Raw genomic sequence first — 25,195 nt, 5'->3', positions numbered from 1 at the left:
AAGAAACAGACCCACCTGTGGTACTGATCAGCTGAGTCGCAAAGCCCTAAAGAAGCACAAAGTTAAAGACCTCTAGATAGGTCACACAGTAGCAATAATAATAATAATAATAATAATAACAACGACAACAATAAAATCATCATCACCTTAGGCAGGAGAGAAGCCCTGCCCTTGGAGCCCCGGAATCCTGCCCAGAGGCGCGTCCGAGTCCCCTTCCTAGGCTAAGGCCTTGTCGGATGTTTCCCAGCCCTCCCCGAGGCCCTGATGGCCCCATGAGCTTCTTATGCTCAGGTTCAGACATTTGAGATTCAGCGACTCAGGGTTCCTGGAGGTTGGGGCCAGGCTGGGGCCCAGGGCAGCGAGGCCTGGGCTGGCTGGGACGCCTTGGGAGTCGGGGTCCTTGGATTATGGAAGGAAGCTTTCTTGAGGTGATTTTCAGCTCTGCCCCAACCTTCTTCAACACTGAGGGTCAGGATCCACCAGCATCTGACTTGGCAACTCCAGAATCCTTGGAAACCACGTAAGGTCCCTCCAGTCCTTCGGGGAATGATCCCCGAGCACAGAGCCAGGAGTAAGCCCTGAGCTTACCAGGTGCAAACTCAAAACTAAATTAAACAAAGAAAAGCCCTGCATGCCAGGCTTGGCGAGCCCCCCAGTGGGCGGCCCCCCCTTTTCCTGGCCTTCAGAGAACTCAAGAGCAGGAAGAGGCAGCAGCTCTGTCTTCACATGGGACTCCCAGTCTAGAATTCGTCTCAGGAATTGGTGGCCCCTACTACAGATGCCCCAGAACCTGGGGGGGTTACAAGGGTCCCCAACAGAGCCATAAACACTGCCCTCCCCAAAGGCAAAGGCTCCACGCCATCCCCCCATGCAGACCCCTCGCAGGCCCCCACCTTGATGGACATGGGGGTGGGCAAGCTCAGGGAGCCCCCACACAGGAGGCAGCTGGCTTCTGAGGAGTCACTTTGGGAGGGGGGTGCTGAGCCCCTTTCCTGCTGCTTCGGAACTCAGCAAGCTCCTCCGAAGGTCCCTTAGGGATAACGAAGCGCTGTCTGGAGCTCCTCAAAGCTCCGGACGGCTTGAATTTCTGCCTGTGCCCTGGATCTGGGATGCTCTAAAATCCCACCTCTGAATGTTGTCTGGAACAACCCCCGTGGGAAACAGTACGAAGAGTTCTCAGTAAACTGAGAATTGAACTGCCAGATGACCCGGCAACTCCACTTTGGGGCATCTATCCCCAGGACATGAAAAAAACTCTCTCAAAAGGACACATGCACACCAGTATTCATTGCTGCGCTCAGTACAATAGCCAAGATATGGAATCAACCTGGGTGTCCAACAACAGATGAACGGATTATGAAGATGCTGTACATAGACAGACAGTGCAATACTGTGCAGCTGCAAGGAACCATGAAATCATGCAATTTATTGCAATGTGGTTGCAACTGGAAGAAAGACAAACATGGATGATCTCGCTTAACTGTGCAATATAGAATACAGGGTGGGGAAATGCATTGGAGTAAAAGGGCGATGCTTGGGTCACCCTCGCCTCCAGTGTTTAGGGAGGAGACAGAGAAGGAAAGAAATCAAGGAAGGGACAGGAGAACAAGAAAGTATGAGTGAACAGGCACCGGGGCTTCAGTTTTTACCAGTGATATGAGGGAGGGGTATAGCTGTACACCCCAAACACAGACTCAACAGAACAGGAGATCTAAGCTGCGACCACTGAGACTTTGTAACGCCCCTGTCCAGTTGACAGACAGGCATGGAGTGAGGGTAGGGATGAGGAGGGAATGTGGGAACTGGTGGAAAGAGTGGTGCTGAATTATTGTATGCCAAAAACGTAATTATCAGTAACTTAGTAAATTTAATTAAAAATTTTTTTAAAAATAAGAAGAAAGAAATTCGACCCCCAACTCCGCACAAGTTCAAAGAAGTGAGAATTTGTCAAGACCCCATAGCCAGCCATGGCTTTGCTGTGCCGCGCCCACATCCCTGTCTGACCCAGAGCAAGCACTTTTAGGAGCACTGGGCTCTGAGACACAGATGCTTCTGCAGGACAGACTTGGGTTCCGGGCACCCTGCGCCCTCCCCCAGCAGCCCTGCCCTGTCCCTGAAGTGGACAGTGCAGGGCTCCTGCAGCAGTGACCCCCGAGCTGCCAGGTCCTCCAGCCCTGCCAGCACCACACCGCAGCCTCCTCACTGCTGCAACACCCCAGGAAAGACAAAAGCAGGAAGAGCCGAGCTCTTGCTCACCCGAGACCACAGCGACCCGGGCACGGCTGAGCCAGGAGAGGGGGGCAGGAGGTGGGCAGGGCAGCCCATGCCAGCCAGAGAGACTTGGCTGAGCCTGCTGGAGGGCCTGGGCCACCCCCGGCCACGAGCCCTGCATGTTGCCGCTGGCGGTGTGTGTGTGGAGGGTGTCCCTCTATGCTCAGTCCTCCAGGAACTCCCCAGCGACATCAGGAACTGTCCTACCACACCAGCCGGCACTGGCCAGCAGGTCCACGAAGGACAGTGGGAGCACCGAGCCATCCCATCCTCAAAACAAGCCTGAGAGCCTGGCACTCCCATGTTGCAGGTGAAAAACATGAATAAAAGAAATGACACTCCACAAGGTTATGTAACTCACCCAAGGTCACCCAGTGTCACCTGGATTCAAACCCAGAAGCCTGATTCCAAGGGCCCTGGCTCAGCCCCTGGGTGGTTCCTTAGAGGCAGCACCAGGGAACAACACCCCCCTCCAACACACACACACACACACACACACACACACACACACACACAACCCAGAGTCTCTGGAGATTTTTTTCTCGGAGCCAGGCCTGGCCTCTGATTGCAAGGCGGTGCCCGGTAGGGTGGGGTCATCCAGGTCCAAAGGCTCCCTTCTTCGGACCCCCTCTGTTCAGCCCTGCCAAGTAACTCTAACACGGTTTGCTCTGGGCGAACACCAAAAAGAGAAGCAAGTGGTTCTGGAAGCTTCCCTGGGCATCGCTCTGGGTGTGCCCCCCCCCCCTTCCCTGGTGCCCTCCTTTTGATTCTCACTTACCTCCTTCGCTCTGGCTCTCCGCACACTGCAGCTAACGCTCATTAGCACGTGCTAATGAGCAATTCAGTTCTCGGTCACTCTGCAGGAGGGGAGGCTAAGGGCCTGGGCAGCACAGCCGGGACAAACCCCTCCCCAACCCCGGGAACAGAGCTGACATCTGTGGGTCAAGGGTCGCTCTTCTCTGTTCCCAAGGTGGGTGTGTTAAGAATCTCTCTCCCGCCCTCCCCACCCTCAGCCGAGCTAGCTGGCTCCCAGCATGTCTGAAAGTCTCCAGCACCTGTCCTGGCCCGCTCGGGAGCTGGGTGGGGATTGGGTAGCCCTGGTGAGGACAGTGACCCACGGGACAGAGGTCGCCCCTTCTCCGCTCCCATCTGACTCTTCCCTGCTGAGCCCTGATTCCAGCCCCACAACCAGTAAACCCTGCCTTCTTCCTGCAAGACCCTAGGAAGGGTCCTGGAGAGCCCGAGGGGGGGGGGGGGGGGGGAGTTGGCTTCAGCGCCAGGTCCCTCCCAGAGCTGCCTGCCTCCGAGCATCCAGGCCCCTCACCAGCAGAGTGACCCCCAGTTCTCCCGGCTATGGAAGGGTCAGAGGCACCAGGGGTGCTAGTGACTCCCCACCTCCAGGTGCTTAAACGCCTGCAAGCATCCCTCGGGTCGTTCCTATCGCTCTGCTATTGTTGCTGTTGCTATTGTTGCTGTTGTTGTTGGTGGTGGTGGTGCTAATTATTGCTGTCCGTTAACAGCGTCACTCCTGGCTGCCCCCACCCCCCACACACCGCCCAGAGCGTCAGCGCCTTGCAGGGCGAGCGGGGGTCGGGGCCCCGGGCCGCAGCTCCCGCGCGGCGCCTCCCCGGCCGATTGCCTGTGCGCGCGCGCCCCCTGGCGGCCGGCCGGCGGGGCGCAGCCGCGGGCGCTATATAAGGCGGCGGCGCGCGGGGCCCGGAGTCCCAGCCGCCTGCCCGCGCGGGGACAGCGCCCAGTGCCTGACGCCCGGAGCGCTCGCCATGGCCGGCGCGCAGCAGCAGCCCCCCTACCTGCACCTGGCCGAGCTCACGGCCTCCCAGTTCCTGGAGATCTGGAAGCACTTCGACGCAGACGGTCAGTAAACGCGGCCGCTCCCAACTTCGGCGCCCCCCGCCCCCTCCGCCCAGGACCCTCCGCGGAGCCCCGCGGGGACCGGGATGCGTCTCCTCCTGGAGGGGGGGTCGGGCGCACGGGGACCCCCTCTCCCGGGGATGTTTCGGCGGCAGAGCCCGCTGGACTCGGGAATCTAGGCTTGGGAGGCAACCCGAGGCTCCGATGACAACTGTCAGTAACTTTTCGTGCCCGCCCGCATGGGCAGGCGGGTGCCCGCCGGGTTAGCTATTCCCGGGCGGGGGTCCTCCATCGCCCCTGCCCTTTTCTCCTCCCCGCCTTTCTCTGGCAGGTAACTTCCTGCCTCGCTTCTGCAGCCACAGGTCTCAGAAGCCCACTTCTTTCTCCAAGTTCCCTTTAGTGGACAGCCAGGCTAGCCCACCACACTGGGGGCTTGGGGGGGTTCCCCAAAGGAAACCTTGCTCCCCAGCCCACTTGAGAAGTGGAGAAGGGGTGTCAGGATCTCCCCGGGGCCTCCTCAGCCCTTCCCCCCCCACCCCCAATACCACACAGATTCAGCCGTGAGGGCGGCAGGGGCAGGGCCGGGTGCCAGGCTGGCATGTTCCCCGCCGTGATAATGCTGGGTGCTCCGCTGACTGCTCGGCTGTGGAGGTGGGTGGAGGCGACATGGCCGGCCCTGTTCAGGGTGGTCCTGCAGTGAGTCACCCCCAATCAAGGGCTGGCCTGGGAGACCTCTGCAGGTGGCCGAGCACTGGGATTCCAAGACTCGGACACCCCCCCTTGAGGCTTCTGCATCCCCTTAGAGATGTTTATCCTCTCCCCCTAAAACGGGGGAGTCCTTTGATCTCCCCGGAGGCTTGACTCGGTGGGCATCATGGTAGCGGTGTTTACCTGGGGTTGAGAAGGTTTTAACTCCCTCAGTTCCTTCTCCAGCTAGCAGGGCTAACAGCACCCTGGGACAGGCAGGGGTTAATAATGGGGTGGGTAGGAATGAAGTTGCTTGTGTTGCCATCAGAGGCACGGGGAAATGGGTGCCTTGGATGGCTTTGGAGGGTGCCTAGAGCGACTGCCCAGGAATCGCTGGGGGAGGGGGCAGCTGGCGCATCTGTAAAATGGGGAGAAAGAGGCCGGTACTTGCTGGTGCGTTGAGCGCAGCGTCGGGGGGTGGGACGGGGGCGCTCGGCAGCATGGTCCTGCCAGGGCGTCTGCATCAGAGCGGCAGGGCTCAAGGAAAGTGCCGAGGGCCCAAGGTTATACCTCTCGCCTCCTGCCAGATGAGTCAGCTAGAAGCAGGCCTCGGTGGCAGCTCCGTCCTGCCCAGAATTAATGGGGACGCCCCATCGCGCCTTGGGAAGCCGGGCCGATACCCAGGCTGGTCTGGGACTCTACGGCTCAGGACTCGCCCGCACCTTCCTCCGCCCCCCACCTGAGGAGGCAGTGCTGCACCTCTGCTGAGGGAACCCTGGACCGGGCTCCTGGGCCAACAGGCATGCCCCCCTCTATGGTCCCTGGGTGCTGACTTGGGAGGGAAGGAGGTGGTTTCCACCACGAAGGTCCTAGGCAGCCCACGGAAAGGCCCCCCGGGCCAGCCCACAGCCCTCCGACCCCAGGGGTGCAGGAGTGGCTGAAGGTGGCTTAGTTGGAGCTCTGGGAAGCCCCCCACCCCGTGCTCCATGCTGCCTGCCCCGGGGCCCCACTGCCTGCCCTGGTCTCAGAGAGGTGCTCAGGGCGGGGCATGGGCGGGGCGGGGGGGGGGGGGGGACGACCTTCAGTGCTGGGATGGTACAAGGGAGTCCAGAAAAGCGGGCGAGGGCGCAGTGGTGGCGGGAGGCACCCACCCAGGCTGCTCCCCGGCCCCCGTGACCCCCGGCCCTTTGCCCTCTCTGCCTCAGCTCCTCTCAGGCTTTCTCCCACCATAGCCTCCTCCCGCCACTCACGGCCCCTCCTCCCACAAAAGCTGCTCACCAGGTCCCAGGGGTGCGCTCCTAGGGGCCAATTAACAGCAACCCCCTGGGAGCGAGCCCCGCCCCCACACTCCTGGTGCCCTGGTAAACAGACGCAGGTGGAGCCCTGGATTCTGACTTCTCACCCCAACCCAGCCCCTTCCTGGAGGGGGTGCGCTCATCACCCGCTGTGCTTTTCCCGGGGAGAGAGGGGCATCAGGGCACAGAGAGGTCCTGCTCCTTCATGAGGTCACACAGCAAGGCCGGGTGGAGGGCAGGAAAGGCGTTTCCCAGTCCCTAGGACCCCCTCGGCCCACTCTCCTTCACCCCAGCTGGGGAGGGGTCTCTGGAGGGTGGACTGAGGCTGGTGCACAGTGCGCCTGCTCCCCCCACCCTGCAGCGACCCTGCCAGGGCCCCACAGTGCCCACGCAGCTGCTGCCTCCTGGAGCTTCTCGCCAGAACCTTCTCTCGGCCAGACAGAGGTGGCAGAGGATGGCCCAGCCCAGATCTCCCTGCTCCCCCCCCCCCCCCCAGCGCCCCTGCCAGCATGAGCTTCTGACCAGCCCAGCCTCTGGGTTCCTGGTCTAGCCGGGGTCAGAGATGGTCTGCAAGGAACCCAAACTGTGGTCTCAGCTGAAAGCATAGGCTCCCCCAACCTCGAACCCTCAGAACCACAGAAAGCAGCCCCCTCCCGCCCCAAGGGAGCCTGGTCCTAGACACGGGGTCCTAGTTGGCCGGCTCTGCGCAGAACCGGAGAACGGGATGGCCCACGATGCTGCGGGGGAAATGAAATGCCTGGGGCCGGGGGCCTGTGTAGGACTCACCTTGCATGTGATCAGCCCACGTTCATTCACTGGCACCTTCTATGGTCCTCCAAGCCCTGAGCACAGCTGGGCGTACCCCCAAAATAAAATAGCTGGCCAGTGGGGAGTAGCCAGAGAACGAGACGGGGTGCTCTGTCTCAAAGGCTGTCACCCGGCGTTCAGAGCCTCACACCCCATGTAAGTTCTTCAGGTTTTAACAAAGAAATCAGCTGTGGGTCTCCTTCCATTTCCCTTGAGGAAGAAGGCTGGGGAGTCGCTGACCTGCCCAGTGAGTGTTACTGGCCCCAGGTCAGGTTTCCACCAAACCATCCAAGCCAGGTCCTGTTGGAGCCCCAATTCCTGTCTGCACCCGGTTCTGTCACCTAACGGGGAGGGGGAGACATGGTCCCATTTTCAAATGCCTTATGCTCACCAGAGTTACATGGCCGTGTCTTCGGGGGAAGGAGTGTGTGTGTGTGGGGGGGGGGGGGCTGGGTGGGGAGAGAGCTCTGTGTGGCCAGTGTCAGCTTGGGGAGCTACAGAACTGACAGTCAGTGGACTGCGGGCTGCTGGTTATGACCAACTGCCTCCTTCCTGTATGCTGCAGCCCATAAACTTTTTCTAGGCAGGAAGGATGATGGCCCTGAAGCCAAAACAAAGCAAAAGATAACGTGGCAAAAATATAGTGTGGCTACTAGGCGGGCTCAGCTACACATGTGCAAAGTTCCATGTGAACAGGGGTTTAGTACCAAGTTTGTTGAACGCTGACAATGTAGGCAACACACATGTCTCTAGGGAAGAGGGGGGAAGCATTGCTGAGCTCCAGGGTGGAATATTATACAACCATTAAGAGTAGGGTAGGGCTTTTTGTCTCCTGGGGAAATGTCTAACATGTATTATAATAGTTTTTAAACATCAACTGGGGCTGAAGTTTCGGTGGCAGAGCACAAGCCTGGTACGTCTGAGGTTCTCGGCTTGATCCCTGATGCTACACAGCTGCCTGAGCACATGATGTGTGGCCCCTACATTAAAAAAAAATAAATAAAAAGATTAAAAAAAACTGTAGCCAAGCACTACAGGCTAATGAGCCCATTTTGCATTATATATGCAGCATGTTTCCTGGAAAATGATGAAAAGGGTGAGACAGTGTGTCCCTCTGCCGAATAGATGAAACCCCGTGGCCTGGTGTTCGGCCCATGCTTGGTTCCGAAGACAGGAGCACAGGCTTGACATGTAGGAAACCTGGGTTTGAGCTTCTGCACCTGATGGTCCCCTGAGCACCAAACTGGGAGCAGACTTCGAGCACAGGCAGTGTGGCCCCAGAAAAGAAAACAAAGGAGCAAGCTAGCTTTCAGACCACTTTCAAAAATAACAGGTGGGCAGAGAGGTCGGGTAGGGCGCTTGCCTTGCATGCAGCTGACCCACGTTCAATCCCATAGGACCTCCTGAGCCCTTCAGGAGTGATCCACGAGTGCAGTGCCAGGCGTGAGCCCTGAGCACGGCTGGGTATGGCTCCAAAACGAAACTAAACTAAGGACTGGAAAGGTAGCTCAGGATTAAGGCATGTGTCGTGTAAGATCCCCGGCTCCCCATGGTCTGCAGCACCTCCCAACTCCACCCCTTTCCCCCACACCCAGCCCCAAGTGACATAAAATGGTGTTGATGGTGAGTGACCAGAGACCCCGCCCTACCACCAGAGGACATGCCTGGACTGCATGGTGACTGGGTGTCAGGAGAGAGGAGGGTGCCCAGGGTGCGTGCCAGCATGAGCGTCCCCCACCCCCACCCCTCAGCTCTCCCCCTTGAGCTCCCCAGCCTGGCGTTCACGGCGCTTTCGTGCGAGCAGACAGAGCCCACCCTGCGCTCATCGCCCCACCGAACTCTGCCAGGAGGGCAGCTGTGTGGGGGGAGAAAGGGGGGCTCCCCGCCCGCACCCCCAGGGAAGGTAGCCACTGGGACCCCGTTTCGCAAACAAGATCTTGCGGCTGCCCGGCCAGGCTGGCGGCAGCCCAGCAGCCCCGTCTTGTTGATTCCCCAGCCAGACCTCCGTGATTTTACTAGCCGAGCGCCACGGGGAGGTTTCCAAGGCTGAGGAGACCCCTGGGGAAATCACTCGCCACCCCCAGGGTCCGAATTAATAGAGCAGGCGCAGCTCTCCAAGAACAGGCTGCTACCTCACCACCCGCACCCAGAGCCCTCCCGGGGCCGCCTGGGCTGCTGCCCGCCCTGCTGGCTCGAGGCCGCCTCCCCTGTGCTCTTGCCCAATCTGCCCCATCCTTCTGGCCTGCCTGGCCCAGAATTAGCCCAGTGCTCAGCTGCCAGATGTCCACGGGCTCGGGAGATCTGACCAGTGCCCAAGTCCAGCGGCAGCCCCGCCAGAGACAGGATTAAAATCTGAGCATCCGACGGTCAAACCAGAAGCTGCTCCCACCGGGTGGCTGTTTACGCTGGAGAGGAGCGTGCCGTGCCGTGTGCGCGCCCGGCCTGAGAGCAGATGCAGGCCCGGACGGGCTGTTCCCCGGGACCAAGCCCAGGGGATGAGGCCAGGCCCTCTGTGGGCCGTGTAACTCTTGGCCCCTCAAATTCTTCCCCTCTAAGACGGGGCTGACCATGCCTGGCACTCCACGGCGTCCTGAGGCCCAGCTGGGCAGATGCTGGGGAGCCGCCCCCCCCCCCCCGGGGTGGTGGCACCAGGCAAAGTAACATTCCCCAGGGGAAGGGGCCAGGGGGGCTGCTTTCTTGCCCCAGAGGGTAGAATCTGTCCAGCAGGGTCCAGTAGGAGGGCGCCCCCCACACCCTGATTTTCCAGAAGGCACTTCCAGGCCCACAGCTGCTGAGCGGGTCCATGAGCTCTCTTGCGGGACTGGACGAGGACAGAGAACACCCTCTGGAACTGGCTCCCGGCCCTTGCAGACAGCAGACTGGGGTGAACAGGGGCCGAGGTGGGCCTGGCTCCCGGAGTTCCGGTCCCCTGAGAATTTACATCTATCAAGCTCCCAGGTGCTGCAGACTGGATACTCCACTTTTTTTTTGGGGGGGGGGCACACCCAGCAGTGCTCAGCAATTACTCCTGGCTCCGTGCTCAGGGATCGCTCCTGCTGGTGCTCAGGGGACTATTTGGAATGCCAAGGATCGAACCCAGGTCAGCTGTATGTAAGACAAGTGCCCTACCCCTGTCTCTAGGGCCTCTTTGGAAGAAGTTGCCAGCTTCTTCAGATAAGAATCCGGGCTATTTCTGGCTTTTCTTTCTAAGCAATCTTTTTTTTTTTTGACAAATAGACTTTATTTTCCCTAACAGTGTACCCCCATCTCCCTCCTCTGCCTGCGTTGTTATTCCATGAGAGTGATGCCAGCTCTGACCATTGCGTTTCAACGTCCTTACAAACAAAATTCATCACAGATACTGGGGTTCGTGCTCCGAGTTGGACGGTTCTCTGTTACAGAACTGTCCTGACCAACGCACGGGGTGGGTCTCCTCCTGACCCTGCCATGCAGAGGAGCGTCACCATCCGCAAGTCCCCCAGGTTCCTCCTTGGCCAGCCTCAAATACACACACACACACACACACACACACATACACACACACACCAACCACCCGGAGGCAGGTGCTCCGTTCAGACTTTGTGACTCCTGGGGCCTTCCTCCCATCTTCACTGAGGCCCTGAGAATGTGTCCCAAGAAACTGCTAGAAAGCAGAGTCCTCCCTTGGTGCTGCTCTTCCCAGCAGACTCCCCAGCACCCCCAGCTCTGCACAGTGCTCAGCCCCCAGGCCCCCCGGCTGCACTCGCCTACTAACCAGACCTCCGGGTACACCCTGGGCACCTGAAGTCTTCAGCCCAGCTGCTCGGAAGCTGTTCTGAGCTCGGCCTGTGCCCTGAGCGGCACCCCAGGGAGCCCGCACCCTGTGACTTCTACCCAAGGCTGTGTGGTGGTCCTCAGAGCCTCCAGGGGGCTTCAGGGAAGAGACTGCAGTGGGACCCTCTTGGGTAAGCGTGGAAGCCACACTGGGGCTGCGGGCTGAAGGTCTCGGAGCCTGAAAACAGCCACGTGCCTTGTGTGCCTGTGAGGTCTGACCCGTTCCTACGAGGCTCAGTGTCGTTCCAAGATCCCACGGCCCTGCCACGCTATATGGCTCTGAGGCAGGCACAGCCCCTTGTTAACAAGAGAGGCCGAGAGGGGAGAAGGAGACACCCTTCCTCCCGGCCCCCGCAGGCCCATTGGGTTGGGTCCCAGGGCAGGACGGGAGTGCCCATCGGCAGAAGAGTTGTTTGGAGGAGGGCGGTCACCCCAGGCCTCTGCGAACACTTGTCTGGTACTGGAGGGCTCCCCCAAAGGAAATGGACCCATTGTGCACCCCCAGGGGACAGAGGGGTGCTGCCTTCCCCTGGGTGATGGACGCTCCTTCTTCTAGACACCCTACTCACACCGCCTGACAATACCTCCCCCCATCCTCTGACACCCCGAAAGGCCAGCCAACGCTCGTGGGGAACAGGCCCTTGGAGGACATTTTCCTGCTGTGGTTTCCTGAGCTCTGGGTAAAATGGAGGGAGAGGGAGAGAGAGAGAGAGAGAGAGAGAGAGAGAGAGAGAGAGAGAGAGAGAGAGAGAAGGGAGAAAAGAGGAGAGGAGAGGAGAGGAGAGGAGAGGAGAGGAGAGGAGAGGAGAGGAGAGGAGAGTGGAGTTGCTGAGCTGAACCCGCCTCAGAGATGCCATGCTTGAATTCGGTCCCTGTGGGCTGCCTGGCCCTGCCCCATCCACACCCGAGAGGGTCTGAAGTCTCCTGGCAAGATCTTTTCTGGCCCATGTTTGTCTACCTGGCACACAGCAGGGGCTCAATGAATGGAAGAGGGAGGGAGAGGATGAATGAATGAGTGAATGAATTAATGAGCCGAGGCTCTGGGACCAGGTCCAAGGGCCTGTCTGGACCTGCTGTGGTGGGACGTCCCAAGTGCCCCTTCTCCGTGCCTCGGTTTCTCAGGTCCCAAGCAGAAGTCCAGCTGCCAGGCGATGGACGCATGCTGGGCTTGGACCTGCCCCTCCCCCTGGCACCCCTCCCACAGGTGTGAGGGAGCCCCAGAGTATCTGCCGAGGAGGAATCGGGCGCTTGCTGTGCCTGGCCATCCTGGCCTCTCCCAGTGTCCCCCCTGTCCTGCCAGCCCAGGCACCGGCTCGTGCCCGGACATCCATGGTGCTCAGTCACCTTCGAACCTCTCACGCCTGCAGGGCATGAGCCACCAATCCCCTCCCATTTCCAAGGAGGCCCCGACATCCTCCCTGCCCTGTGGCTGCCCGTGGGGAGGGGCGGGGAGCCCAAACCTTGTGTGTGTGACCCCCAACTTCCACATATCTACCTCCCGGCCCCCCGCACCAAGCCCACAATAAGAAAAGAAGATTGTCCTCCCCAGCCACCCAGCGTAGCCCACCCACCAGGCCTGGCCACGGTGTAAATAAACGACCTCTTGTCCCATCTGCCTGTCCCCGGAGGAGCCAAGCGATGTCCTGGTCCCCAAGTCACGGGTGAGTGGACTGAGATTCAGCAGGCAGGTGAGGGGCAGCAACGCCCCCACTGACCAGCCCCCGGCAGCAGGGATGGAGCCCCAGGGCAGTCTGGGCAGCAGCAAGGGGGCTCGGAAGGTGGAAACTCCTGCTGCCCCCCAAGCCCCGGGTGGGTCACAAATCATACTCGCTCGGTCATTCTCAAGTCTCTCCTCAGAGGCCTAGTGGAACACTCACACGGGCTCACAGAGCCAGCACTGTGCCCCTGAGCCGCCCGCCCCAGTCTCCGGCTTCTAGAAGCTACCCCTGGACTCCGCTTCTCACCTCAGGAGAGCCAGTTCAGGCAGGGAAGGTCAGGGAGAAGAGCAGACCTCGGCCCCTGCTCCCGCGAAGCTCTCCACCTGCCCGCCTCCCTCGGGCTCCTGGGTAGTGTCTTTTGCAGAACATCCTAGAAGAAAGGTGGCAGCCAACACTAGGGAGGAATATGGGAACTCGGCTTCACTCCCGCACCCCCACGGAACAATCTTTTTTTTTAAAAAAGAAAACTTAAAAAAAATTTTTTTTAAAGAGCTGATTTATAAAGTTATTGATAACGGAGGTTTAGACATTTGATATTCTAACACTAATCCCATCACCAGTGCTCCCATATTCCCTCCCCAACCCCAAGCCCCGCTCCATCCCCTGCCTGTTGACAGGCACCTTTACAAAGGAAAGACCCACTTCCCTGCCCCATTATTGATTCAGGAGCATCCCCACAGAACAGGCACTGCGGCCTCTGCCCCACTAGGGGGCGTCTCCACGGTTACTGGGGAATCTAAATTCCCAGGGGGGGCATGTGGGAGCCAACACACGCTTTGCATGTGCCCAGGTTTGACCCTCAGCAGTGCATGGCAACCCCTCCCGGCCCCACACCTGCCTCAGGCACCAATGGGAGTGACCCCTGAGCGAAGAGCCAGTAGTCCCCTATCTCCTCTGGGCGTGACCCCAAAAGAAACCAACAAAAACAATGCTGCTGAACTCTTTACTATAGCCAGAATCTGGAAAAAACCTGAGTGCCCGAGAACAGATGACTGGTTAAAGAAACTTTGGTACATCTACACAATGGAATACTATGCAGCTGTTAGGAAAGATGAACTCATGAAATTTACATACAAGTGTTACTACATGGAAAATATCATGTTAAGTGAAATGAGTCAGAAAGAGAGGGATAGACATAGAAAGATTGCATTCATCTGGGGAACATAAAGTAACAAACTAGGAGACTAACACCCAAGAGTGGCCGGAGGTTTGCTCCATGGCTTGTAGGCCAGCCACACATGCTAGGGGAAAAGGCAGCTCAGATAGAGAAGGGAGCACCAAATAAAGGGCGTTGGGAGGATCCTCCCAGGATGGGAGAAGCATGCTGAAAGTAGACTATAGACCAAACATGATTGCCACTCAGCACCTCTTTTGCAAACCACAACACCCAAGAGGAGAGAGAGAACAAAAGGGAATGCCCTGCCACAGAGGCAAGGTGGGATGTGGGGGATGGGGGGTGGGAGGGATACTGGGATTAGTGGTGGTGGAGAATGGGCACTGGTGGAGGGATGGTTGATCATTGTATAACTGAAACCCAAGCACAAAAATTTGTAAGTCTACAACTGTACCTCATGATGTTTCACTAATAAAAATTAAAAAAAAAAAAACAATGCTGCTGAGGACCAGAGAGATAGAGCAGAGGTAAGGCGCTGACCTTGCATCTCGTATGGACCCCTGAGGGTTGCCGGGGTCACTCCTGAGCACAGAGCCAGGAAGAGCCCCGCAGCACGATTGGGGGTGGCCCCAAACCCAAGCAACACCCTCCCCCTGGTACTCAGTTCACAGATTATATCAGAACATTTAGAGGGGAGCAGAAGCACTGTGTGACCCGGATCTGGTTCCCTGGAGGCTGGGAAGCACTACTCGGCCGTGTCTGACCTCCAGCAGAGGTCAGACAAAGACCTACAGCAGAGACCGGACACTGTGCTCTCGGGGGTCCAGGTTCAAGGACAAGGCCCTAAACGACCTGGCTGGAGAGACAGTGCAGAGCCTCAGGTGCTTGCCGTGCACCCAGCCAGCCCGGCTTTGATACCCGGCACAAAAACGGTCCCCCGAGGATCACCAAACATGGCCCAGCACAGAGCCAGGACTAAGCCCTGAGCACTGCCAGGTGTGCCCCTGACAAAAAAAGAAAAAAATAGAACCTAAAGGACCTTGTGCTATTTGTGCATGTCACTCTCTGATCTGGGGCTCCCCCGTACCCCCAGATTTCTCCGCATCATGCCCACAGCCCTGGTCAGGGACCTCCGCAGCAGCCACAGCCCTCTTGGGGGTCAACAGGCGGCCTCCTGATGTCCACAAACCCTCTTAATGGTGACCACCCATTTTGCCAAAACACCACTGCTAGGCGTGAGAGGCGCATGCGGGGATCCGGCCAGATCATGCCTCTGGCCCTCGCCCCGTCACTGCCGGCTTAGCTCTGAGGTCTGTTGCTTTTTCTTTCTTCTTGGCTATCTTCACAGGAAATGGCTATATTGAAGGGAAGGAGCTGGAAAACTTCTTCCAAGAGCTGGAGAAGGCAAGAAAAGGCTCTGGTGTGGTAAGCCCAGGCCCTACCTTCCTGCACGCCCCCTCTCAGCCCCCAGTTCGGGTCGCCCCAGGGGACACCCCTGCAGCCGGTCAGGACACTATCCTCCTTTGATCTGTAAGGACTTTCTTCCTCATGTGGGGTCTGTCCTTGAAAACACGGTACCTTCTCTGGGCCAGAGAGATGCTACAGGGGTGAATTCAGGTGCTTGCCTTGCACCTGGCAACCCTGGCTTGATCCCCTGCACCCCGTATGCCCCCCGTATGCCCTCCCCCATCCATATGCCCCTCTACCAGCCCTACCAAAAGTGACCATTGAGGGGCTGGAGCGATAGCACAGTGGGTAGGGCGTTTGCCTTGCACGCGGCCGACCCAGGTTCGATCCCCAGTATCCCATATGGTCCCCTGAGCAGCACCAGGGGTAATTCCTGAGCACAGAGCCAGGAGTGACCCCTGTGCATTGCTGGGTGTGACCCAAAAAGCAAAAAAAAAAAAGTGACCGTTGAGCACCGAACCAGGAGTAAGCCCTGACCACCACTGGGTGTGGCCCCAAACCTAGACAAAACAAAAATTGGAAGCTTCCCTTATATGATTTTCGGGTTCTGGGCCTGGGGTGCCAATGAAGCCCCCCCCCCCCAAGCTGCACAGCTTCGTGTCTGTGTCCTCCTGGCCTGGCCCTGGTGCTTGGCAGAGATGCGCCACTGTCTTCATTCTAGACCGAAGTTTCTCACTTGTCTCTGTGATGCTGGAGCCAGATCGAGGTGGGGTGTGCAGTGGAGGAGCAACCCCGGGGCTCCTCCGCAGCACCCCAACAGATACCACCCCCCATACCTGAGGGGCCGCAGAATAGGCCCCCCTCCAGCCCCGATTCTAGCCTGGCAGAGGCTGGAGCCCTCGTCAGTACAGAGCAGAACCCAGCGGGAAACCGCGGGTGATGCCTGGAGCCAGTCCAGCCACCTGCTGGTCACCCCTGAGCCCAGGCAGGTGCTTCTGTCCCCCGGGGAGTCCAGCCGGCACCACCCGATTCACCCGGGCTTTGGAGGAGAGCACCCGAAATGCGGGAAGGCTGAGGGGTTAGAGTGAAATGCCTCATTCCCACTCTGGCCCCGGCATGCCCGCCACGCCCCTCCTGGGCACTCTGGGGGTCCCTCTTCTCTTTTGCTGGAGCATCTGGAAGAGAAGCACAGATGCTCCAAGCCAGGCCGAGATGGGCAGAGCCGCGGCCTCTGGACTGGTCCAGCAGCAGGGCGCTCGCCCACCTGGCGGGGTGGCCAAGCCAGGATCATGGGCACTGGCCTGGGGCGAGAGACCGGGGACGTGTTCTGATTAGGGCCCCAGATCCTTTCTCAGATGGCACTGTGGGGGCACCATCACCCCTGCCAACAATGCCCTCCAGGGTGTCACCCAGATGGCTCCACGGCACAGACAGGACTGAACCGGGCGGCTAGAGCTACGAGTTCAGATTCTGGCTGGAGCCACGGGCCCCCAGGGGTGCAGTGGGGCGTGTTGCTATCCACGGGGTCCGGGTCAGTGGGGGCGCAGCCGGGGACAGACTAAATTGAATGGGATCACGTCTGCGCTAAGTCTCGAGAATAGTCCCTGCACATCTGGAAAGCAGTGAGCCCGGGGTGCTCGGCTCTCATCACCTGCAGGCTGGCTCCTGTCCTTGGAACGTCAGTCACAAACCTCCATGACAGGAGTGAATAAACATTGTCACACAGAGATGGTACCAAAGGTGACAGGACGTTGAACGGGGGCCAGAGTGAGCACAGCGGGGAGGACGTTGGCCTTGCACCCAGTCGGCCCGGATTCCATCCCCGGCATCCCAGATGGTCCCCTGAGCCCACCAGGCGTGGTTCCTGAGTGCAGAGCCAGGAGCAAGCCCGGCACCACAGAGTGTAGCACCCCAAAATATAAATAAAACTTTGAGAGGCTTGGATTTCAGTTAGGTGACAGTGGGCTAACAACTTCCTCACAAGTAGCAATCACGTGGACATTCCAATACAAATTAAATTATTCGCATTCTCCCTGAACACCTTCTCCTGGCATAACGCCAGAGCGAAGAGCACAGAGCAGTGGCCCCAGAGAGACAGCGCAGTGAGCCGGGCATTTGCCTTGTACAAGGCAGACCCAGGTTGGACCCTCCAACACCACCTATGGCCTCTCAAGCTCCACCGGAAATGATCCCTGAGCACTGATCAAGGAGTAAGCCTGAGCACTGCCAGGTATGCCCCTCATGAAAAGGAACAACAACAACAAAAAAAGGAGTGCCGCCCCCCTACTCTGGTTGGTAGCTGACACCTCGTGGACTCTAGGAATGGACCTCTAGATTAGGCTGGGTTTTGTTAAAACAATCTCATTAAAAAGCTGGGGCCTCGGTCCTCACATCTGAATCTTGAGAGGATAAGTCCCCCTCAAAGGCCGGGAAGGCCAGGCCGGAACGTGCAGGGCACCCTGGGCTAAGCCTGGAGAGAGGAGCTGGTTGGGTCTGGAGGGACCTTGGCGAGCAGCAAGAAGGATGCTAGTAGCCCTTCCCCCATTCCCGCACCAGGCCTGCTATTGGGGTGCAAAAAGGGCCTTGCGGTAGCCGTCCCAGAGCGGGGCAGAGGCCTGGGGGACACGGCAGCCAGGTGAACCCCCTCTCTCTTCCCTCAGATGTCCAAGGGTGACAACTTTGGAGAGAAGATGAGGGAGTTCATGCAGAAGTACGATAAGAACTCGGACGGGAAGATTGAGATGGCAGAGGTGAGCCCCCTTCTGGCGGAGAGCTGTGTGCCCCCCCAACTCCACCCTGCGCCCAGCCCGTGCCCACCCCCTCAGCACAGGGACTGACCAAAGGGGAGGCCAGAGGAGGTCACGCCCCATCCACGGCCCACAGGCCAAGTCTAAAGAGCAAACACGGCCGTACCTACAAGTTGAAATTGTTCAAACCGAACCTCATAAAAAAATCAGGCAAAAATGAAAATGAGCTGAGAGCTGGAGAGAGCGTTGGGGTGAGGCTGGCCTCCTTCCACACCCAGCACTGCAGGAGCAAGCCCCTGGCACCCCCAACCCCAGAGGAGATCCATAGAGGCCCAGTCCAATTCATTAGCTGAGTATCCCTTCCATGGTGCAAGCAGTCCCAGACAGCCGTCTCCACCCTGCTCCCGGGTGCCCCCCCCCTCACGTTTCTGCTTCTCTCTGCCCCCCCGAAGCTGGCACAGATCCTGCCCACCGAGGAGAACTTCCTTCTCTGCTTCCGGCAGCACGTGGGCTCCAGCACGGAGTTCATGGAGGTGAGGCTGGACCCTGCCCCCTCTCCCCCACTGTCAGTGCCCACCTGGGAAGGAGTGGCCTGGGAGACGCTGACCGCCCCCCCCCCCCAGGGCCCCGCAGCTCACAGAGCGGTCCGCGGAGAGCACCCCCAGTGGGAGCTGAGAACCCCCAAGAGACACGCTGGGGGAGAAGGCAGCTAGGTGGGGAGCATCTGGGAAATGGCGCGCCCCACTCTGGGGTGTTTCCACAGACAGGTGTGGGGTGGGAGGGGAAGGGGGGGGTGTCTGAGGAAGCACTGCAGCAGACAGGCGTCACCCACTGCATTGGGCTCCCTGCTGGAAGTGAAGGGTCCCGGCGTGCACTCAGGAAGGAGGGATTTACTGTCCAGCTGCTCAGCGAGAAGCCCACTTTCTGGTAATATCCAGGCTTGACTGGTATGGGCTGAGCCTCGGTAAGATGCCCAGAGCCCCGCAGGAAAGGGACTGACAACCCGAGGGCCTCCAGGTACCGACCGGGAGGCTGAAACCCGGGAAGGGGCTGCCTGGAAATCAGAATCAATTCAGATGTGTCACCAACCCTGATGCCCGGGAACCGCCACCGTTCCCACTCACGGCCTGGGCCCTGCACCCCGCGTGTGCCCCGCAGCGTGAAGTCCTGGCCCTGTCGCACAGGCCGGGGTAAACAGTGTCTGGCCCTCAGCGTGACTCCACGCACCATTTGTTGTGTTAAATCCACTTGCAGCCACCGGTAATCCCCACTCCGTGATTCACCACCTAAATCCACATGGCAGTGGCGGCACCACGTGGGCAGAGTCCCTTGGAAGCCACCCGTTCTCGGGGCGGAAGAGTCAGTCCCCAGTGCGTGCCCTGAGTTAGCAGAGCCGGGCCGGCTTTGCGGTGGTGAAGGGTTTTCTTCTGCCTTCAAGATGCCAAGAATGGACGTTCTGGGCCACCCCAGGCCTGTTCGTCCTCCTCAACAGGGAATGTGTCAAGGACCTGGCCCAGGGCGGGGGGGGGGGGGGGGGGGGGGGCGGTGATCTGTGTGCCAATCTGTCCTGAGAGAAGGAAGTTCTTCCTCCCCGTTCCTGAGAGCGGGGCACCCAGGCCAGCCCCTGTTCCATCTCTGGCCTGAAATGGGGGTGGCTGCAGCTTAGGGGGAGTAGGGACGCTGAAGGGAGGGGAGCTGCCTCCTGACATGGTGGCAGAAAACTGACTCACACCCCAGGGACCCGGATTGTGGTCAGGTACCCACGCCAAGATCGCTGGCCTGACCCTGGAGATGGCTCAACTCCGCTGGGCCATGATCCGGGGGATGGGCTCGGCCCGTGGCTGCCTGGCCTGGCTCAGTCTAAACTGGCCGTAATTCTGCTCCACCACCGGCCTCCGCTGCCAAATACACAGTGATGACAGGATAGAGGAGGGAGTCAAGAGTAACCAGGTCTATCCCACTCCTTCCAGAAGGTTCTTACTCTTCCCCCCAGGCCCAGAGCATGCGAACTCACAGAGCGGTAAAAGGGCACCTGTAACTCTGCCCACAGCGGAAAATCTGACCGTTGCTTCCTCCCTTCCCTGCTTCCTTCCTTCCTTCCTCCCTTCTTTCTCCCTTCCTCTCTCCCTTTTTTCCCTCCTTTCTTTCTCCCTTATTTCCTTCCCTCCCCTCCCTCCCTCCCTCCCTCCCTCCCTCCCTTCCTTCCTTCCTTCCTTCCTCTTCTTCCTTCCCCCACCCTCCCTTCCTTCCTCTCCTCCCTTTCTTCCTTCCACCCTCCCTCCCTTCCTTTTCTTTCTTCCTTTCATTCTTTTCCTTCCTTCCCCCTCTCTACCCCCTTCCTTCTTCCCACCCTGTTCTGAGATGCTCTCCCTCATATCTTCCTCTGCCACAAGGAAGGGACTGGGCTAGATCATCTCCCCATCCCCGGAGACCATGTCCCCACCCCCTACTAGTCTGACCCTGAGTGACAGCTGGGTCCACCCAGTGACAAGGTGGGAGGCTCAGGCCTGAGAGATGCTCAAGGGACTTGTGCATGGGAGGCCCCAGTTCTAACCCCGGCACTGCAGGATGTGGCCCCACCAAGGACACCAGGGAGGGTGGCGACCGGGTGCAGGGAGGGCTCTGTAGCCAGCATGGCGCTCCTGTCCTGCAGGCCTGGCGGAAGTATGATACGGACCGGAGCGGCTACATCGAAGCCAATGAGCTCAAGGTAGGACCCGCTGAGGGGCCTGTGCAGGTGCAGGCATACACCCCTCGGGGCCCCCAGGTGGGCTGTCCCAAGTGGGCACCAATGCCTTGATCCCTCTGGAACCAGGGGTCCTCAGGAGAGGCTTTGAGGAGCCCCAGCACAGCGGGCGGTGGGTGGGCACTGACTGATCCGGGAACCTCAGGGGGCCACTGTTCCCGCAGGGCTTCCTCTCTGACCTGCTGAAGAAAGCGAACCGGCCACACGATGAGCCCAAGCTCCAGGAGTACACGCAGACCATCGTGAGTCCTGGCCCTAGGATGCCCGGGGGCCAGGAGGGACTGATGATGGACCAACTCAGCCTTGGGGTCTTGGGGCCGTGACTGGGAGCGCCCCTTCCCTCCCGCCCCTCTTCCCACTGCCTGTCCAGACCCACGGGCTCCCTGGCCCCCAGAGCCCCGCGAGCAGGGCCAGCGCCCGTAACCCACCGCCTCCTTCTGTCCCGGCAGCTGCGGATGTTTGACCTGAATGGGGACGGCAAACTGGGCCTGTCAGAGATGTCGCGGTGAGCACCCCAGCAGGAGCCCGTGCACCCTAACTCCTGCCAACAGAGGGGCGGGCTGGTGCCCACTATCTCCCACTGGCGGTTTCCATGGTGACATAGGGCGCCCCTGCAGGTACCAGCTCACTCCCTCTGGGCTGCTAACTCCCAGTTCTCCCTTCCAGCCTCCTGCCCGTTCAGGAAAACTTCCTGCTCAAGTTCCAGGTGAGCATCTGTCCTCTCCTTCCCGCCCGGGCTGTGAGGACCAGGGTTTGCGTGCTTAGTGGCGCCCACACACCGCGGGCCCTTAGCACGCCCCACTCCTGGCTGTGGCCTCGACATGGCACTCCGGGCGGCGGCCACGTTCATGGCCACGCTCACGGCCACTCGCTTGGGGTCAGACTCACGGCCACTCACTTGCACACACAGCCAGGGTGTGGTCCTGGTACCTGCTTCTCTTCACACCCCCTCCCGAACACCCCCCCACCCCCACCCCCAATTTCCGGTGCACACACGTGTGGTCCAGGGCACGGTGCCGGCGTGCTTCTTTCTCTAAGACTTCGGCCTTCCAGGGCATGAAGCTGACTGCTGAGGAGTTCAATGCCATCTTCACATTCTACGACAAGGTAGGGTGGCAGCAGCCCAGCCAGAGGCCTCAGTTCCGTCCTGAGTCTTCAGGAACAGATGCACGCGGGTCCTGCCTGGCCCAGGGACTCCCCAGATCTGCTGTGTGAGCAGATGGCCCATAGCGCGGCAAACCAGGGACTGCGCTCCATACTGCCCCCTGGTGCCAGGTCCTGGCTTTGCACTGGAGCTGGAGTTTTCTAGACAGCTGGTTAAGCCCTTGGTCACCCCTCCCTTTAGTCATCCCCAGCGTGTGTGACCCCAGCTGTCTTGGGGCCAACAATTCACCTGCAGTTTCATCCTGATATATGACTATGGTTTGCGACACGCAGGTTGTGAGTCAGCTCAGTGCTTCTCAAACCTCATTTGGATTTGAAAAATAGCAAAAAGATGACACATCCTCCCCCCAGAGCCACTCCCCCCCACAAAAAAAAAAATAGCCTGGCCCTGCCCTATTCCCACATCAACTAAAGTCAGTGCACGTGAGGCCTGACGGCCTCCTCTGAGACAGAGGAAGGGGAGGCCAGGCTGGGACCTCCCAGGGTGGTGAGCAGGCCTGGACCACAGCCTGCATTGACCCCGGTCATCCCCAGGACGGAAGTGGCTACATTGATGAGAACGAGCTGGACGCCCTCCTGAAGGATCTGTATGAGAAAAACAAGAAGGTGAGTCCCGGGGCCACGTGGTCTAGGGCTATCTCGGGTTGGGGCACCTCTGCTCAGCCAAGAGGGGCTGCGTGACAGCTCGGTGGTCTCTGTCACACTCCTAAGGCAAATGCTACTCACTGGACCATCCTCAGCTTCCGGCAAATCACACACCCAGGAAATGAGCAGCACATCATGCCTCCTGCACCCTCCCGTAGCTCAGAGTCTTTATACCAGGGCAGGGAGGGGGTCTGGGGCACACACACACGTTCTTCATGTGGGAGTCCCAGGTTCTAGCTCTGGCAAAGCATGATCTGGTCCCCCAGCACCTCCTGAAGTGGCCCCTGAACATAGTGGATGCCACCCTCCGCCCGCCAAAATAAGAAAATCTTCATGCTCCGTTGCACCGGAGGAAATTTCCTCACGTCCACAGGCGAGGGTCCTTCTGGCGCCTAATCGGGTTCACCCCCGTGGTATCAGGTGGTGACGGACGAGGCCACCCGATCCCATGGGTGCTAGAGTGTCTGCAGGGAGGGAGGGAGATGTGGACAGTCTAACGCCATGCCCGTCCCCCAGGAAATGAACATCCAGCAGCTCACGGGCTACCGGAAGAGCGTCATGTCCTTGGCCGAGGCGGGCAAGCTCTACCGCAAGGACCTGGAGATCGTCCTCTGCAGCGAGCCCCCCGTGTAAAGGGGGGCGGGGTGGGGCTGCCTCCTCCCCCCAGCCTGCCACTTCCCCCACCCCAGACCCGGAGGTTGTGCACCTGCTCCCCACCCCACCCCGCAGCCCGCAGCGCAGGAGAGGGAGGGGGGAGCGGAGGGACCGGCGCCCCCCGAGGGGGATACTGCCCTCCGGGGATACCAGTGGCGGGGAAGGCCGAGGGGGCGCGGGGGCTCCCCTGTTCTCTCCACTGTGACCGTGCATGAGCTCGTCGCTGTGTGACCCAGGGCCCCAGCCCGGCTCCTCTCCCGCCCGCCCGCTCTGCTATCCCATAGCTGTCTTCTCAGAGCTTCCTGGGGAGGGGGGGCGGGGGGCGGGGGGGCGCCACTCCTTTTCCTCGTCTTTCCAACTGTGCTCCTTTTCTCTTGGGGTTTCTCATCTTCTTGTTTACCAAAGAAGAGTTTACAGACAATAAACACAAGCTCGCCCACTTGGGCTTGTCTCTGTAAGGCGGGGGGCCCTCCACTGCTCCCATTCTCCCCTTCCCCGACTCCCCAGCACCCTGGGCTTCTCGGCTCTGTCTCTTCCCCCTCATAGGGACTGGAGGGCAGGGGTCAAGCGCCACATCTCCTGGCCAGGGGGAGGCAGAGCTGGGGGTGAGGGCCCAGCCTTGGTGCTGGGCAGCTGTGTGAGCCACGCCTTGAGTCCCCTCGACTGCCTGTGTCCTTGTTCCCCCAGAAGCCCATTTTGAGGCTGTCACTGATTACTCTGGAGGCCGGCGTGGGGCCCGGTGGTGGCGAGTCTGGGCCAAAGCCAATGACGTGACCCACAGCCCAGTCTGCCTTTAACCCCTGCAGCCCCATCGGGCACTTTCCCCTCCAGCCCTGGGTCCTCTTGCCTGAATGACACGTTTCTTGTTTTTGTGGGGTTGGGGCCACACCCAGCTCTGCTCACGGGTCACTCTGGGTGGCTGGGGGGACCATCTGAAGCTCTGGGGACTGAGCCGGTACCAGTGGAAGAACCACCCTGGAGGGTGACACGTGCACCCCCATCCTGCTCAGCGCAAGCCCCTCCCCCGTCCCTGGGAACACCCCCCAGCCCACAGAGGTTGTGAAGAGGGCAAGGGCTCAAGGCTGGCCTGGGGCTAACTTTGACCATCCCAAGAGGCCAAGTGTCTCCAGCGGGAATGACGGCAGTGGGGCCACTGGTCACTGCGGCGTTCCTGGTGGGGGAGGCAGGCAATGCTCTGTGTCTGAGTCCTCAGGAGCCCCCCACTGGGCTGGGGGCCCATGTCGCAGGCTGAGGAATCTGCCATTTCCCATCACAAATTCTGTGGTGACTGCTGTCGCAGCAGCCGTGGGGAGTGACCACCTGGGCCTCTAGAAATGCCTGTTCTTCCCTGGAGGCGGGGGGCTCAGGGAGCCTGCTGTGGCGCTGTTGGGGCCGTCTACCCTTCCCCCTGCCCTGGGGGCTGTGCTGCAGCCCTACTGTGTCTGCCTGCAGGGTTCAACAGGCAGCCAGGGGAGAGGGAACCATTCACAACCTGTCCAGGGTCCTGGGCATGGGTATGGGGAAGATGCCACCACAGGCCACACCGGGGAAGCCACGTCCAAACAAGCCATAAAGGAGGGACACCGGTGAGGGGATGGTTTCTAAATGCTTTATTTCACCCCCTCCATGGGCATATACAGTTGTGGCTGGCTAGAAGCCCCCAGGGACTGCCCACCATTTTCACCAGAGCCATCTGCAGCTGCGCCCCACTATCCCCATAGCACGCTCAGCCCGTTGCCACTGAGCCACCAGCATCTAAACCACCGAGGGCCCTGAGGGCCAGGAAGTGCCTACACACACGAGGCCCTGCATCGCCGCCCCAGCCCCGCTGGGGACCCCCAAATGCCTGCCTGAGTCCCAAGGGGCCGAATAGCTCTGAATTGCCAGACCCGGGCCGTGGCAGAATACCACCAGGAGTGGCATCTGGGTCCACGAGCACTGCTATGGGTTCCCTGCCCCCAGAACAATTTCAATTTCTTAACAGCACCAGAGCGCCCCAGGCGAGGGCCCCAGATGTGGCCCGAGAGTTCCTCCAGGGCGTCAGCTCAGGAGCCGACACCCCAAACCGCGCTCCTCAGCCCCACAGTGTGAAGTCCCGGGACAGCGCAGACCGGGGACTCCCACAGCCTCCAGAGCCCCCTCCTGAGGCCTCAGCTGAACATTTTCCCCAGAAGCAAACAGGGACAGCCGACCGCTAGAGCCGTTTCGAGCCTATAGGCAACCCCAGTCACTGCAGACCCTTGAGATGGGATCTG

General features: G+C 59.8%; 1 protein-coding gene across 1 annotated transcript; it reads left to right on the top strand.

The window, feature by feature from the left end:
• Positions 1 to 3,963: 3,963 nt before the first annotated feature.
• Positions 3,964 to 22,938, top strand: CALB2 (calbindin 2). Its single transcript, XM_056136325.1, has 11 exons — positions 3,964 to 4,146; positions 14,926 to 15,002; positions 17,645 to 17,734; positions 18,184 to 18,264; positions 20,385 to 20,441; positions 20,642 to 20,719; positions 20,927 to 20,982; positions 21,144 to 21,183; positions 21,531 to 21,584; positions 22,176 to 22,247; positions 22,803 to 22,938. Exons 1-11 carry the CDS (start codon positions 4,053 to 4,055, stop codon positions 22,917 to 22,919), a joined length of 816 nt encoding a protein of 271 aa, XP_055992300.1. The 5' UTR covers positions 3,964 to 4,052; the 3' UTR covers positions 22,920 to 22,938.
• The last annotated feature ends 2,257 nt before the right edge of the window (positions 22,939 to 25,195 follow it).

The sequence above is a fragment of the Sorex fumeus genome, unplaced genomic scaffold (genome assembly GCF_029834395.1).
Source record: "Sorex fumeus unplaced genomic scaffold, SorFum_2.1 ptg000122l, whole genome shotgun sequence".
Taxonomy (NCBI): Eukaryota; Metazoa; Chordata; class Mammalia; order Eulipotyphla; family Soricidae; genus Sorex; species Sorex fumeus.
Note: the sequence above shows the minus strand (reverse complement) of the source record. Positions and strands in the feature narration are given on the sequence as shown.

Bases quoted from the DNA above. Each gene is read 5' to 3' on its own strand.
- CALB2 (XM_056136325.1), top strand. From the start codon at position 4,053: ATGGCCGGCGCGCAGCAGCAGCCCCCCTACCTGCACCTGGCCGAGCTC. The intron at 20,983-21,143 runs GTGAGCACCCCA...TCTCCCTTCCAG, and splicing joins GGCCTGTCAGAGATGTCGCG to CCTCCTGCCCGTTCAGGAAA. The intron at 21,585-22,175 runs GTAGGGTGGCAG...GGTCATCCCCAG, and splicing joins TCTTCACATTCTACGACAAG to GACGGAAGTGGCTACATTGA.